The 17,254-nt window shown below is 44.2% G+C and overlaps 1 protein-coding gene across 2 annotated transcripts in view; it reads right to left on the minus strand.

Moving 5' to 3' along the window:
• Positions 1–17,254, minus strand: part of tmc5 (transmembrane channel like 5) — a 209,215-nt gene that overhangs the window by 111,012 nt on the left and 80,949 nt on the right. For both annotated transcript variants that reach the window (XM_068003205.1, XM_068003206.1), the window contains exons 5-6: positions 4,049–4,165; positions 3,766–3,868 (exon numbers count right to left, since the gene is read on the minus strand). In XM_068003205.1, the coding sequence (XP_067859306.1) occupies positions 3,766–3,868; positions 4,049–4,165 (220 nt within the window). The remainder of the gene's footprint in view (positions 1–3,765; positions 3,869–4,048; positions 4,166–17,254) is intronic.

Below are 17,254 nucleotides of genomic sequence, written 5' to 3' on the forward strand. Positions count from 1 at the left end.
CAAGGGGCGCAGACATGAGTGTATCTGGTGCACAACCGGTTTAGCCATCCATTGCCATATCTGGTTGGATCACATCAAGCACCATCAGGCTGCATTCTTCCCTGCCAAAACCACACATTATTCCAGGATCATCCTGGAAAACAAAGATAAACCCCAGCTTCTTTTCTCCTCATCTCCACATAGAAAGAAAAAGAAAGACTTGCATTTATATAATGCCTTTCATGACCACATAACATCCCAAAGTACTTTACAGCCAATGAAGTACTTTTGAAGTGTAGTCACTGTTGTAATGCAGGAAATGTGGCAGCCAATTTGCACACAGCAAGGTCCCACAAACAGCAATATGATAATGGCCAGATAATCTGTTTTAATGACATTGGTTGAGAGATAAATATTGCCCAGGACACCGGGGAAGATTCCTCTGCTCTTCTTCGAAATAGTGCCACAGTTTAACGTCTCATCCAAAAGATGGCACCTCCGACAGTGCAGCACTGCCTCAGTGTTGCACTGGATTTTCAGCCTAGATTTTGTGCTCAAGTCTCCGTATGTTGCTAAAGACCGGCCAAGTAGTAAATAAGATTAGGAGGAGGAAGGTTCATGGAGGGTAACAGAAACTCCAGACACCAAGACAAATCAGCCAGATGAAGTCTAAATAAAAATGTGTGGTTAAAGAATGTAAATTATTCTGGATTACAGAAATTTTCTGTCGACACTTTGCAAGGATGGCCATTAAGCAGCCTGGAATGGTTGCAATGGCCAGAATGGCCCTTCACTGACCCCAACGATCTTCTGCCACGGAGATGGTGACAATGCAAGAGCACTCAACAAGCCATCTGACAAGGTGAAACTTAGTACCATGAGGTTATATGAGACAAGTAATTGCCCTGACTGGCAGAGGGATTTGATATGGTTGTGGTAATTTGGCAAAGTACACAGTGAAAACATTTTGTAAGCTGCAATTTAGAGGAGGGTAGGGGATAGTTAGTATCACAATCTCACCTTAAATGAAAATAGGTAATGTTTGGTAGGAAACCAGGGTATGTCTCAAGTATGCGTGATTAGTGTCCGAAATTATGTAAGACTGATTAATCATCAGTGCCTAGGTTCACTAATTCTATGTGCTGAAACCAAAGCTATCAACAATGCTGTTTTTTATGACAGATAGAGCAGCTCTCATGTGCAAAGAGGCTGTATGAATTCATGCAAAACCAAACTGAGGTCCCAGTTGGTACAAGATCAAGTCTATCAAGAGTTAATGGCATATTTTCCTCTTTTGTGCTTGGATGTTAAATAATCAAAGAAAATTGGATGGGGAGAGTTTGTACAACTGTACAAAGCCTGCCTTGTTTAATGTCCATTTAAATTGATAGATGAAAAATGAGGCCTGCATGTGGCCCTCCCAATAGTAACCCACCTCTCAAGCCCACCAAGGACTTGAGTGAGAATTACTTGGCAAATTTCATGGCCAGGTGGATGAGGGCTACAACAGATGTTTTGGTCTAGAGTTCCATCAGAAGGGTATGCTTTTTGCATTTTTAAAGGTATGGTCCAGTCTGAGGAACCTTCAGATGGTGAATACATTGGCGGCCAAGATAGACAGTTTTCTGTCACCTGCAGCAATCAAGTGAGTTCATTTGGAACAAGAATGGATGATTTTTACTCTTCATATTCCATGGTCCCCAAAACATTTGGATGATTCTGTGCATCTTGATTTCAGAGCATAGAATAGATTCTTCTGCAAGGTAAAGTTCAAGATGGTGGCACTGCCTCAGATCATTCAAGAGACTGACTGGTCATAGTCAACCTCAACAATGCCTAACTAATAATTTTTATCGGGTTCAACATCCATGGTCGGAACTACCATGTGCTTTCTTTTGGTTTATAAGAAGGCTCATCTGGAGCCAAAGCAGCACATGCTATTAGTGGGAACTTTACTTTATGCTGCTTTGGGATAGGTGTTCCTGTCCCTAGACTAGTATTCCTCTTTACAATGGGTCAAGGAGCACAGCAGAGCACTATCTTTGTGTTTTTGAACTGATGGAAGTCATTATGTTTGTGATCCAGGATGTTAAGCTGATCGTGAGATCATTATTCACAGGTCTACCTCTCTACCAGCTGGTGGAGAAAGAATGAGCTCCAGCTCTAGGTAGGGGATGCTCGTCTCAGGAGCGAAAGGTGCTCCAGGAGGTATTGTCACAACTACCACAGCTTCCAATAGCTTTTCCATTTGCCTAATGAAAAGCCCATAGCCATCAAAAGCATATTAAAAATCTGTAGCTGCATGGAGGAACTCCAAAGGATGCAACCAAGTTAGCTTGCTTAACATGATCCCTTAGGCAATTATGCACATGTCTTTAAGGGCATTGTCCTGCTCCTGCATTGACATGGAGGGGGACTGACCCATGAAAGAGAATGAGCCGGACCTTGAAGCCAATTCTGCTTGCTGCAGGCGGAAAAATTCAGGCAAATGCTCCAGATACTCATGTCATGCATTTTGGGAAGTGTAAATGGCCGTCTGGGTAATGCATCGAAGCATTTCAAACAGAAGCCGCATGAGTAGAGGCTACCTCTTTTTCTCCTTTTTCAAAATTTAAATTTGGAAATGGTGACTGACAGAGGTAAATGAAGATTTCCCTTTTTATTGAAGATGAAGAAGAATATGAGAAGAATGAAGCTTTATTGGATGATGAAAACGAAGAAGACTGACAATTAAATGTTTTCCCTACAGCTGGGAAAAGTAAAGTGACACAAAGGCCAGAGCAGGCACTTATCTTCTGTGCAGATGCAGAAATGGTCAAAAAAGGGCAATGTGAACATCATGACCTCATGATGTCACAAGCCATCTTAAAGTGCGGTTCCTTTCTCCCCCTAGCAAGAATATGGCTCAATGCCAGCCCACTTCGAATGGTATGTTGGCCTTTATTGCAAGAGGATTTGAGTACAGGAGCAGGGATGTCTTACTGCAGTGGTGAGACCACATCTGGAGTATTGTGCGCAGTTTTGGTCTCCTTATCTGAGGAAGGATGTCCTTGCCATGGAGGGAGTGCAACGAAGGTTTACCAGACTGATTCCTGGGATGGCAGGACTGACATATGAGGAGTGATTGGGTCGACTAGACCTATATTCACTAGAGTTTAGAAGAATGAGAGGTGATCTCATCGAAACATATAAAATTCTAACAGGACTAGACGGACTAGATGCAGGGAGGATGTTCCCGATGGCTGGGGAGTCCAGAACCAGGGGTCACAGTCTCTGGATACGGGGTATGCCATTTAGAACCAAGATGAGGAGAAATTTCTTCACTCAGAGGGTGGTGAACCTGTGGAATTCTCAACCACAGAAGGCAGTGGAGGCCAAGTCATTAGATGTATTCAAGAAGGAGATAGATATATTTCTTAATGCTAAAGGGATCAAGGGATATGGGGAAAAAGCAGGAACAGGGTACTGAGTTAGACGATCAGCTATGAGCATTTTGAATGGCGGAGCAGGCCTGAAGGGCCGAATGGCCTACTCTTGCTCCTATTTTCTATGTTTCTATGTTTCACTTCAGTAACGTGCAGAGGATACTATCGGAACAGGGTGGAATAGTTTCAGTACAGATGCTGCTTGGCTGGAAGCCTCTAATAATCTCAGTGGAGAAATAAACAACTGGAAATAAACTATTACTCTTTGCATTTTCACAGAAAACTTCCTTTTCTAATTAGATTTCTTACAATTATGTTATCACATTTGAAAATCAACTTTGAAAGGTAGATTTTTTTGTACCTAATCTCTCGTTTCTCTTCCATGTTCATTGTTAATTGCTGGATGGCCTTTGTCCTTTCATTGGGTGATAAAGTTACTAGCTCAGAAACAAGCTGGATTTTATCTGTGCAGAATGAAATAAAAATTGTTATTTCTTTTCTTTCACCAAGTTGGGTGTTCATGACTGCAATTTTTTCATTCAGTGGTGTAACCAAAATTTATTCAGCAACACACTGTAAATTTGGGATCTTTACATAGTTGATTCGAGTCTTTTGATAATTGTTACAAAAAAGCATTCACACACCTTCTTTCTCTTCTTCGCTTAATTCATTTCCTGGTATTGAAAACTGCGATAAATTTAAGCCAGCCAAGGATGCTAACCGCAATGAAACGCCAATAGTTCTACGTCTTTTTGATGCAGCTGATAAAAAGAAAACAAATTTGTGTCATCAGAGACGCTCCTATCGATTCATTTTGTTTATTTCTAGCTCTACCAGGATTTCATACTCCTGATGTGTTATATAAAGCTTACCAGTGAACTGGAGAAACATCCCACCGCTCAAAATAATCGAGAACTCTATAAATAAGTTGTATTATTTAATAGTCATAATGCTTTGTTATTTCACCGCCATCAGGATGAGTATTTTACTTACGTGTGAAAATTAAAAATGATAATTTGTGTGTATGAGTCAACACTTTCTGTACGGTTTAGATGCTGCCTAGCTGGAGGCCTCTAATAAGGTCCCAGTGGAGAAATAAACAACTAGAAATAAACTATCACTCTTTGCATGTCAGTGTCATTTGACAATTCTTGATTAATTTAAAGAGAAGCCTAAATTGGTCTATTTGAATATTTAAGCTCTATTGATCATACCACATATCCGGCCAGCTTGGACTTCTTTGCTTTGCAAACCCTTTTCTGTTTTTATAATTTTTTTTCTATTGGGCTTCAGAAGGTATATAGCTCAGTCGTGTTATATATTGTTCACACAGTATCTAAAGGGACATTTATTCATTTACTGAGGCCAAATATTAAAATTGACCTGCAAAACCCTTGCTGAGGTGTTCAATTTCCAGTTTCCTAACCCTTGAGATAAGGGCCTCGACTTAACTGCCAGGATCTCACCCCTGCAAATTTTTAGGGCCTTCAGTCTGGTAGCTATTTTTTGATGTAAAACTTGTTGGGTAGAACTGTCCAAAGTCCTGCATCACTGGCAGGGCCTCAATTGCAGCAGACAACTTATCGGAAAATCACAGGTGCTCTGCCCGCAATATGCTGTCCATTCACTTTAATGGATGGTCAATATCCATTCATTATTTAACTAACCAGTGTGGCTTTGAGTCCTTGCAAGGCAAAGAATAGGCAGCAGCTACTCCTCCTGAACAACATGCAGAGCACCACACAAATGTGAGAGTGTAAAGCTACTAACCTCCTGGCCACAGCATGGACACACCATATCCTACTGCATGTTAGTTCTATCAGTTTAAAGGTGCAGAGCTTCAGCAGTAGAGAAAATACCAAACCCTAGATACATGAGTGAGCGTTCACATACCTGGCCTCCAGCTAATGCCATCCAGTAGCTGTTGTCGCAAGTCTGAGAGTTTTCTCATTAGCTATTTGACCGACACCCATGATGGAAGTACCTAGACTGGACAGCTTACATGATGCGAGCCAGCTACTTTGATGTTCTAGATGTTCAAGTGAGATGTCATCTCCTCAATTACTCTTAATATGCCTTAAATTAGGCTCTCATTTAAGTAGCTTTGGAAAAGTTCTGTGAAGCCTATTCCTGCTCCAGGGTGGAACCATGAAGCCTATTCCTGCTCCAGGGTGCTGAGAAACAGAACGCTGAGAGCCCATCCTCCCTGCAACCATTTTCCCTTTCTTCCCATAAATCCACTCCATATAGCTTGGTTCTGCATCTCACACATGGCCCCTTCTGTAAGCCCTTCAGTTACATGCACAGGAGCTGTCAAACATTGAAATTGTTTGAATTCACATCTTATACATCACAAACTTAAATCTCACTGGGAGTTAGCTGTCTTGAACAGAGATTACGAGGTGCGAATTTTGGCCATTACATCCGGAGAACTCCCTGCTCCTCTTTTTTTCCAAATAGTGCCATGGGATCTTTTACATCCACCATAAGGGCAGATGAGGCATCATTTTAATATCCAACAATGCAGCACTCCCTCAATACTGCACTGAAGTGTGACTCTTGAATTTGTGCTTACAGCATGGAGTGGGCTTGAATCCATGACCTTCTGATTCGAAGATGAGAGTGCTACCAGCTGAGCCAAGCTGACATTTGTAGATCACATGTACTAGACACAGAGATGACCTTTCAGAACTAAAATCTGGTGGTACTTCAGTTGTACTGAGTCCAGATTATGACCTTGTGGTATTTCATTTTGCTATCATCGGGTCACAGAAATGCTATGCCTAGCAATTCGATTGGTGTTGGCAAATATAAAGGTGAAAGTGCATTTGTTGTGGACATGGTGAAGAAGTAGGCAGCATTGTTCACGCAAGAGGGGCAATTGTGATGCCTTCTTAACTAGAGACTGCTGAAAGGCTCCCATGGATGGAAAATGTAAGACACCAGCCATATCCTTAGCTTCCTGTAAGTCAGTACCCGATGAGACTTAGAGCCAGTTCCTCCTCGTGATGCATTTTTAGTCCTTGTTGCGCAGCAAAGTTGGGCAGCAAAAAGCTAACCACAATGATGCATGACACTTTGGCTGGGCTGCATTGTAGAAAGCCCCAAATCTCTACCTCATCATGTTTATGGTATGCTCAATGATGGTTCTCATTGATGTATTATCGTCATCTTATCCATGTTTCACAAGTTAATGTACATGGTATTCAGATACCACGAATCAGGCCTGCGAAAGGTAGCGAAACTGCCAACTTTGCAATTTTTCCAGGGTTATAGGGGGCATGGTGGATTGCCCCAAAATAAAAAAGGTGGCCATAGCCAACCTGGATTTTGATCAACTAGGCTACACTATTGCATGCAAGAGCATGCAGGGGTACATGTACGGGAAAACCTAGGTCATCTCCTACTGTTTCCAGTTATCCATTAGGAAAGTGATGAAGTTATTTGCTCTGGCAAACAATGTAACAGTCACCTGCTTTAGACATGTATGAACTGCAGATTGACTGATATTGTTGATGTCCCGTATGGCAACCCAAAATATACCTAGGGCAAAAAAGCTCAGGGGTGCTGTGACCTTTACAGTGACAGACAGTGCCATGCCTGGTCTGGAATCTGGCTATAGGTTGTCTCACAGCACATGATAAAACTTTGTCACTGTCTCCTTGAAGAATCGTAGCCTCCACATGCATCGCTCCTCTGACAAGTCCAGGTACGCCTGTCTTTGCCCGTTGAGAAGGTAACGGTGTGCTGCTGCAGTCGCCCTATGATGTACTGCAGCTTGGTTTATATCTCTGCATTCTTTTCCCCTTCTTTATTCATATGAAACAAATAAAGATGGAATCCCATTGATGCATCCATTGTCCAAAGGAACATAAGAACATAAGAAATAGGAGGAGTAGGCCTTACAGCCCCTTGAGCCTGCTCCACCATTCAATGAGATCGTGGTTGATCTTCTACCTCAACTCCACTTTCCCGCCCTTGATTCCCTTAATGTCCAAGTATCCATTGATCTCAGTCTTGAATATACACAACGATTGAGCATCCACAGCCCTCTGTGGTAGAGAATTCCAAAGATTCACAACACTCTGAATGAAGACATTTTTCCTCATCTCGGTCCTAAATGGCCGACCCCTTATCTTGAGACTATGACCCCTAGTTCTGGACCCTCTAGAAAGGGAAAACAGCCTATCAGCATCTACTCTGTCAAGCCCTCTAAGAATTTTATACATTTCAATGAGATCACCTTTCATTCTTCTAAACTTCAGAAATATAGGCCCATTCTACTCAATCTCTCCTCATAGGACAACCCTCTCATTCCAGGAATCAATCTAGTGAATCTTCGTTGCACCCCCTCAAAGACAAGTATATCCTTCCTTAGGTAAAGAGACCAAAGCTGCACACAGTATTCCAGATGTGGTCCCACAAGAGCCCTATATAATTGCAGCAAGACCTCCTTACTCTTATACTCCAACCCCCTTGCAATAAAGGCTAACCTACCATTTGCCTTCCTAATTGCTTGCTGTACCTGCATGTTAACTTTCTGTGATTCGTGTACAAGGATATCCAAATCCCTCTGACTACTAACATTTCTTAGTCTCTCACCTTTTAAATATATTCCGCTTTTGTATTCTTCCTACCAAAGTGGATGATTTCACATTTCCCCACATTACACTCCATCTGACACCTTCTCGCCCACTCACTTAACCTGTCTATATCCCTTTGCAGCCTCTTTGCGTCCTTCTCACAGCTTACTTTCACACTTAGCTTTGTATCGTCAGCAAACTTGGATACATTACACTCGGTCCCTTCATCTAAGTCATTAATATAGATTGTAAATAGCTGAGGCCCAAGCACTGATCCTTGCGGCACTCCACTAGTTACAACCTGCTAACCCAAAAATGACCTGTTTATTCCTACTCTCTGTTTTCTGTCCGTTAACCAATCCTCAATTCATGCTACTATATTATCCCCAATCCCATGAACCCTAATCTTGTGTAGTAACCTCTTGTGTGGCACCTTATTGAATGCCTTTTGAAAATCCAAATATACTACATCCACTGGTTCCCCCTTATCTACCCTGCTAGTTAAACCCACAAAAAACCCTAATAGATTTGTCATTACTGATTTCCCTTTCATAAAACTGTGTTAACTCTGCCTAATCATATTATGATTTTCTAAGTGCCCTGTCACCATGTCCCTAATAATAGAGTCTAGCACTTTCCCTACTATTGAGTAGGTAGCTTTTCACAGTCAATACACTAAAAGTTATCCTAGATACTACCGGCACATACAGTGTTGACAACAAAAAGGAATAATTCTGTTGAAGTAGAAAAAAAAGCATTTTTACTCACACTGGCATACTGCTGACTGTGATGATAAACATCTCAGAATCAAAATGCATAGACTTGCAACTCTGGATGCCCAAATTATAAGGACAATATTAAGAAGAGAACTACTTCAGAAAATGGTGTGGACATCTGAACGACTTCACTTTTGCTCCATTAAAATCTTATAATGAAATTCCTGCCTATTTCTGGCTGGAGCATCTGACACTGGCTGAAATCTTGACTGGAAAAGCATGTCATGTGCAAAATGGACAGAGGTCAAGTGTCATGAATCATTGCCCATTTTTAATCTATTTTCACTGGAAAGGTTAATCCATCCCTCACTTTCATTCTCCAGCTCCCTTCTCCCTTGCAACAAAGTAATCTGGGCAAGGACTGTGGGGGGGTGGGGAGGGGGAGGCAGGAATTGCTAAGTGAAGGCACAATTTGTGGGCAAAGGAGCAAGTGTAGGTCAAAGAAGAAGCAAATTGGAGGGTAGATGGCACTGACTGTTACTGTTACTGCTGCTTCCTCCAAACCCTGGCACAGCAATTCAGTACTATAAAAGATTTAATGACCTGATAAGAATGGGCAAAGTAAGTTTCATCAGTTACTTGTCAGGTGACATTTGGGCACCACCGTGTACATTATAGATGGGACATTAGCACAGAACAACTGAAAGCTGTACGTAAGACTTCACCGTTTCCACACATACTTTGGCACCTGCCCTCAGCCTCACTGGAATGTTTAAAAGCATGCTCGTTGTCACTGTTTGAAACCTCCAAATGATTCCTCTCATTATGAAAGCAGCAGGTGCATGTCTTCTCTACTGTACAGTTGCTTTGCCTCTCATACTGTCTGCCTCCTCCTCCCTCCCCCTTGGGAAGAATGTGCTCACAATGCTAGAGAAAGGATGGCTCTTGTGGGTGGGGGGGCAGGGGGTGGGGTTCCTTTAGACCCTTGACCCTTGCCCACTCATTCTGAAACTGCTCCTCTTCGTCCACCTTGATAGTCCACAATAAAGGAAATTTTAAATTCCAAAATTTAAATGTCGGGCAGTTTTTGGTGGGGGAATGGGGAATGGAAAATCGGGAGTCGGGGACGGGGGGAGCCAGGAGAAATGAGGACTCTTCCTTTAAAGTCAATATTGGCCCAGAATCTGCAGTCAAAATAACGGTGAGGCTAATGGCACTCACCGTTATTTATGCACAAATTGTGAAGCAAATTCAGGCGAGGGGCAGATGCATGGTTAAACGCGGAAATCCAAAAGTTGCTGCCTGAGTTGCACCGCACTGACGTGAGCTTCGTGAAAACGGCATCTCGCTGTCTGCCTCATCATTGAAATGCATTGAACGGCGTGACGTTGCCGTATTTGCGCAGTAGATATGAACTCAACTCGCCACAGAAAATTAAGTCAAGTCATTTCAAGTCTAAGTACCCTTTTAACCACGTGATAAGTGCTAATTACTGCCAGTCAACCCCTCTGGCACTGAAAATTAACTATTAAAAGTGTGGAGTCTCATTCCTTCAGGTTTCAATTGTTGTTGGACATTTTAAAAAATTTACTTTTCCTTTCTGTCTGTTTTTTCTATCCCTCTCTTAATCCAATCTTTCTCTCCCTCTCTTTATTTCTCTTTCTGTATCTGATTTGACATTGAATTCACCCACTCTAATTTACACTTCCTTTTCAGTCCTTGCGCTGTTCATTTCAGAATCCTTCAATTTGATTAGTTAAGGAGATACACAGTTGCTTGCCCTGTTCACTCAGATGTCAGATGCCCTGTAGGGGGTGCCGTACCGTTTCAATCACGCACTTCCAGCAACTTGCGGCGCAAAATATCAAGGAGGTTAAATGGACAAGGGCATGTCTAAATAATGGCGGATGCCGTTCGTTGCCCTGTTACAGCAAAGTCTGGGCCAATATAAACTACATCCTCCAGACCAAAGAACCGTACTCAAAAATAACAGAAAATAATTATTCACAAACCAAAATAGATGTAATCACAAAAATCACATAGTTACGGTTGCATAGTGACCTCTGCCATTCACTGCAAATGGGCAATGAAGGATGTCCATTTTATACAGGTAAGCACTGGATTTGACCAGGTGAGAGCATGGAAGTCCTGGTGAGTGATGTCATTTGGATGCAGAGGCCTCATTCACATCCCCACATCCTTCAATAGGTAGATGCTTCTCCAGACTGGCAGACCAGAGACCAGAAACCAATGGTGGTACATTTTGGGGCACTTCTCTGGTGCTGTGCGATTCTGCACTGATTTCCATACCTTCCTGTGTCAGTCATGGCTCATTTGGTAGCACTCTCGCCTCTAAGTCAGAAGATTGTGGGTTCAAGTCAACTCCAGAGATTTGAGCACATAATGCAGGCTGACACCCCTAGTGTAGTAATGAGGGACTGCTGCACTGTTGGAGATGCTGTCTTTTAGATGAGATGTTAAACCAAGGCCCCGTCTGCCCTCTGAGTTGGACATTAAAAATCCCATGGCACTATTTCGAAGAGCAGGAGAGTTCTCTCGCTGTTCTGGCCAATATCTATCCCTCAACTAACACCTAAAACAGATGATCTGGTCATTTATTTCATTGCAGTTTGTGGGAGCTTGCTGTGCGCAAATTGGCTGCTGTGTTTCCTACATTACAACAGTGACTACACTTCCAAAGTACTTCAATGGCTGTAAAGTGCTTTGGGATACCTGAGGTCTTGAAAGATGCTATATAAATGCAAATCTTTTTTTTTCCTGCTCTACTTCCACTTCTTCCCCAGTGCAAGAACAACGGAAAGCCCAGGCTGCTAAGTTAATTTTTATAATTTCTCAAAAAAATTGCTACTCTCAAAATGAGGAAGCAATCACGTCCCAGAAAAATAATTTTCAAATTACTTTGAGTGGGCATGTTGAATCTCTACCCACTTCTAGATCCCTAAAATAACATTTATAGAAAATAATAAACACACTAAAAATTCAATGGCCCCGATATTAACACAGAGATGGGAACAGAGCAGGATGGAGGGTGGGGTGGGGGGTGGGGGGTGGGGGGCAGCGATTGCCGGGAATGTCCGATTTCAACAGCGATTCCTCGTTATCATTTTACTTCCGGGTTTCATGTCTCCACTGCGCGTGAGCAGGCATGATGCGGACCCGCATGACGTGATTTCACCTCAACTATTTAAAGGCCCAGTTCACAGATGCAATGGGGGAGGTTTGGAGTTTTGTACATTGTGTTGAAAAGAGTAGAAGCAGAATTATGGAAGGAAGGAGGCCAAAGACCTTAGGTTCAATGAGGCGTCCCTGATGTACTGGGTGAGAAAGGAGATCCTATTTCCCAGCAATGGGAAAAAGAAGCCTGCAGCTACTACAAAGACGGTGTGGTTGGGAGTGGCGGAAGAAGCAAGCAGCAGGAGCATCATAATGAGGACATGGATATAGTGCAGGAAGCGTTTTAATGACCTAAATATGTCAAGAAAATGAGCCAAGTTGCAGATTCACCTAATCCTATAGTGCACCCCCCACCCTTGTCAAGTGTACTCCATTCACATCGCTCCTCACACTCACTTAACTTTCAGTAGCACCCATCGTTCCATTTCAATGCCCATCCTCACCTCACCCTTCCTCCATTCACCACTCCCACTCACTCCAATCCTTATGTAATCACCACCTCAGTCAGCTCCCCCGATTCTCAGCACACCTCCTCAAATGGCACAGTCAACACGTTCCTCAAACGCATGTCAGTGCCACTCGTGATGCATCTGTCTGATTGTCACCCTCCCCGAATGCACTGCATCCATCAGATGCACACGTGCCTTACAGCCACTCATGCCACCTTGCAGGAGAAAAGAGCACAAATTACAAGGGAAATACAGATTGTGGAGCTCACCACAGCGGAAGAGGTGGCACTGGAGATGAGCGGCATCTCTGCCTCCCTCAACATGGTGAGATTGGTAGTGCGTTGCTGCAGGGTCACAGAATTAATCTCTCAGACCCACATGCCCTACAAGACAAAGCCATCTTGAATTGACTTCAGCACTTAATCAAATATGATCGCCTTAATTATGTGCATTTCAACATTTGTACAGCCTCACGACTAAATCATATCCGTCTCTTCTCTCTTCCAGGGTCATCACGCGAAGAACAGCAGCCCCTGCCCGCTGATGACGAGGATTGCTCAGAGGAGCTCATTCCTGCTGAGGGAGCACCGTCATAGGTCACATGCGTGCCAGGCACCAGCGCAGATACAAACACTCTGGTGGGTCCTCTTAGAGAGTTAGGCGGGATGTCACCAGGTGAATCACACTTCACAATTGAGCATGAGCAGAGAGTGGTGTTAAGGACAGATGTGGCGAGTCCATGTTGGAGGATGAACTCCTCTCCAAGCTCTGCTAGGCTGGACAGAGATATGGAACCTGGGGGGCAATCAATGAAAAGGAGAATGAAAGAAGGTCAGCAGAAGCTGTGCGAGGTGCTGGCAGTCCTGCCAGTACTTTCCACAATGTCCCAGAGGATGGAGGAGACTAGCTCAAACATTTGTGCAGTGATGTCGCAGGCCTTTGCAAAGGTACAATCTTCCATTGAGAGATTGGCCTCCTCTATGGAACTTGAATCTCAGTGCACTAATGAGTCCTTGCAGGCACAGACGGCGGCCTCACACTCTGAACGATAACACGTCTACCGCCTTACATAAGCTGACAGACAGATTATACATGGACTTCCAAGGCGTCACTGATCTCCTCCAAGCTGCTTTCCCACAGAAAGGTATGAGTGATGTGCCGTTGGCCCAGGAGAGGGATGATGGTGAAAGGGGACATGGAAGTGGGAACACCTCTTGAAACGTTTGCATGTCTCATCCGTTGCCACCCCCGCAATCATCCCCTCAACCAGTACCCGACATGCTGCCTCCTCTCCCACTGGCCCCTGTCTGCCCCTGCACAGGTGCAGATGGAGCAGTCATTGGCGGGATCCTCAAGGTCTCCAACACCCAGAGGTGGTCAGCTGCGAGCACCTCAAAAGTCAGAGCAGGGATCAGAGCAGCATGTTACTACCACTGCTGAAGCCACGGGGGTTGCACCGTGTAGGAGCAGTAGGGAAAGGAATAGAAAAGCTTTGTAGTTCACCGAGTATACGCACGTGGATGTTTTTGAAAATTTGTTCATATATTTAATTTCTTAAGTCACATTAAATTTACTGCTTTCCCATATAAACCATTCGTGAATGGCGAGTGTCATTTCTGCTTTTCATTTGTTTGGTGCTGAATGTGAAGACGTGAATTAACTGAGACCAATTGGTGCATGTGCAAGGAGTGGATGGATGGTTACAGGTCTGCTTGTGTAAGTAAGTAAGGGAGGGGGCGGTGCGTTGCTTGGTATGTTATAGTTACTTTGGTCCAGTGTGAGTGACTAATTGTACCTTTGAGCTGTTAGGGCGTCTCTGCCATCTCGAGCAGCAATGCGATCGTTGGTCTGGTGTTTGATGCCCCAACTTCCTCCTTATCAGATGAGGAGCTTGTTCCTCCTGCACCTCTAGTCCTCACTGCTGCGCTATGTTGTGCAGAACACAGCACACCACCATTATCCTGGAGACCCTCGCTGGTCAGTACTGAAGGGCGCCTCTAGACCTGTCTAGGCACCTAAAGCACAACTTGAGCATGCTGATGGCTTGCTTGATGACACCTCTGGTTGTCATATGGCTCGCGTTTTAGTGCTCCTGGTGTTCATCGGCGGGGGTCTCAGAGGTGTCATCAACCAGGTTTGAAGGGGGCATCCTTTGTTGCCTAACAGCCACCCTTTAAGACTGGTTCCAGGTCTGAACGTGTTGGGGATGTTGAACTGCCGCAGGATGAAAGCATCATGGCAGCATCCAGGAAATCTGGCGCAGTCCTCCATGAGCCTTTCCTTGTTGCACACTAGCTAAACATTGATGAAATTAAATCTCTTGCTATTGACAAATGCTCCTGGTTGATCTGGTGGTGCTCAGATTGTCACGTGTGTGCAATTGATGACACCCTGTACCTATGTGAAGCCAGCCAGAAACGCGAATCCGAGTGCCCGCTCATTCTGGCTATTGTAATCACGGGGAGGTTTATATACCTCCCACCCCCAGCAAACAATCCATCCGTTACCTGCCTTATGCATTTACGTGCAGCCGACTGAGAGACCCTCGCTACGTCTCCAGTAGCTGCCTGGAAAGAACTGAGGGTGACTTTCACTGCCACTGGTAATGCATGGCTACCTGGTCCAGCAGGCAGCTGGTCTACTTCTAGGAGGCTACAGATGCCTGCGACCAACTGACGTGATAATCTCAGACTTCGGAAACACTGCTTCTCTGACGGGTCAAGGAAGCTGAACTTGTCTGCGGACCCTCTTAGTGCTTCCTACAAACTCAACTCCTCTGTTGCTCCCTCCTCTGCTGGCCACCTGCAGCTCCCTCCACAGCGCACCCTTGCTGCTTCTGAAGCTCATTTAAAAAGGCTACGGTAGTATAGTGGTTATGTTACTGGACTAATAATCCAGAGGCCTAAACTAATAATCAGGGAGTCATAAGTTCAAATCCCACCATGACAGCTGGGGAATTTAAATTCAATTAATTTAATTAAAAATAAATATGGAATAAAAAAAACCTAGTATCAGTAACAGTGGCCATGAAACTACCGGATTGTCATAAAAACCCATCTGGTTCACTAATGTCCTTTAGGGAAGGAAACCTGCCGTCGTTACCCGGTCTGGCCTATATATGACTCCAGACACACATAAATGTGGTTGATTCTTAATCGCTCTCTGAAATGTAGCCCCCTAGCAAGCCACTCAGTTGTCAAGAAGGTGGCTCACCACCACCTTCTCAAGGGCAATTAGGGATAGGCAATAAATGCTGGCCTTGCATGAACAAATAAAAAAAATCTCTTCCTCGTCCAAAGTCCAATCAAAATCAGCCATAGTGACGTTCTCTGTGTGAACACCTCCAAACTTCACAATAAATCTCTCACATCACTCTCACCAAACCGTGTCCAACAGGGCAGCTGTGAGTGCTGAATCCTTCTTGAGATTGGGCCTCCTGACCTCTAACCACTGAGTGAAGTGCCACTCAATATCGCCACTGCTGAGTTTCCTGACCCCCGGGAAACCTGTGCAGAGGCCGTTAATTCCAAATAGGGCCCCCAATTATATTACAGGAGCCTGATTTAAATATGTTAACGACCGTCCTGGCTCTCCAACGTGGGATACTTGGACACTCCTGCATCCTCTGCTGTAAAAAAAGGCGGTGGGCGAGTTCGGGACGGGTTAAGGTCGCATTTCACGTATTTGACCGTTTAACTGCACCCCCCCACCCATCGTCGGGGGGTTAATATTGAGTCCAATGAGTCTGAAAAAAATGTCCAAACTTACTCATAAATGTACCTTTATCTCCTAATGCCTCCCATACAGGCCTCCCTCTCTTGCCTCAGAGAGGTTGCCAACTCTGGTTGAATGTATTCCTGGGGGTTTCATCACATGACCTTCCGCCTCCAACTGCCTCACCTAGTCGAATTGCCTTTCTTCCCATCTCCAATATTTCTATAACTAATAAATGAAAGTGTCTGAAGAAATTAAAAAATGACACAATTTTTTTAATGCTCTAATTTCTTCAGACACTTTCATTTATTAGTTATAGAAATATTGGAGATGGGAAGAAAGGCAGTTTGACTAGGTGAGGCAGTTGGAGGCGGAAGGTCATGTGATGAAACCCCCAGGAATACATTCAACCAGAGTTGGCAACCTCTCTGAGGCAAGAGAGGGAGGCCTGTATGGGAGGCATTAGGAGATAAAGGTACATTTATGAGTAAGTTTGGACATTTTTTTTCAGACTCACCGGTTGCTCGCAGCAGTGTCCAGGAGATTAATCTTAATTCCTGGAGATTCCAGGACAATCCTGGAGGGTTGGCAACCCTACGCCTCAGACTTGCCTTTTTGCTTTGTTCCCATAGCTTCGATCTTTCAGCTGGACATCCACTATATATTTTGAAAATGCTCACCTTAGGCTCCAAATTACAATTCCAGGAATTCATTATGCAAGCTGCCTGACACTACAACACTGGCAAAGGCATTCAGCAGAAAGCATGCACACAAATCCGCTTTACAACATTCATAGGCCAGATACTAAAGTAACTCTGTTCCCTTTCAAGCTGGCCATATGTGGACTGCTGCCAGATCCAATCCCCTGTGTTCTGCCACCCTCTAACCCATGCAGAGTGCTGCCAGCTGGTGCCAGCTCGCAAACCCTCCAAAGGGCATGCCAGACACCAGTTTCCCCCAACCCCAAAACAGCTAAAGACCTTAGGCCTTCCACATTCTGACAAATTGCACCCTTTCTGAGCACTGCCAGAACCAGCACCAGCACTCCTCAGTCCTGCCATATCCCACACTGGTTCAATCCCGGTCTCTTCCCTGAATGCCTTTTAAACCTCCCGCAACCCTAAGAGAGAAAGACATTGGGAGGCTAATAGAAGAGAGGGGGAAACAGATGAAAGGCAAGGCGTCCAGAAAAA

Source organism: Heptranchias perlo, chromosome 22 (genome assembly GCF_035084215.1).
Source record: "Heptranchias perlo isolate sHepPer1 chromosome 22, sHepPer1.hap1, whole genome shotgun sequence".
NCBI lineage: Eukaryota > Metazoa > Chordata > Chondrichthyes > Hexanchiformes > Hexanchidae > Heptranchias > Heptranchias perlo.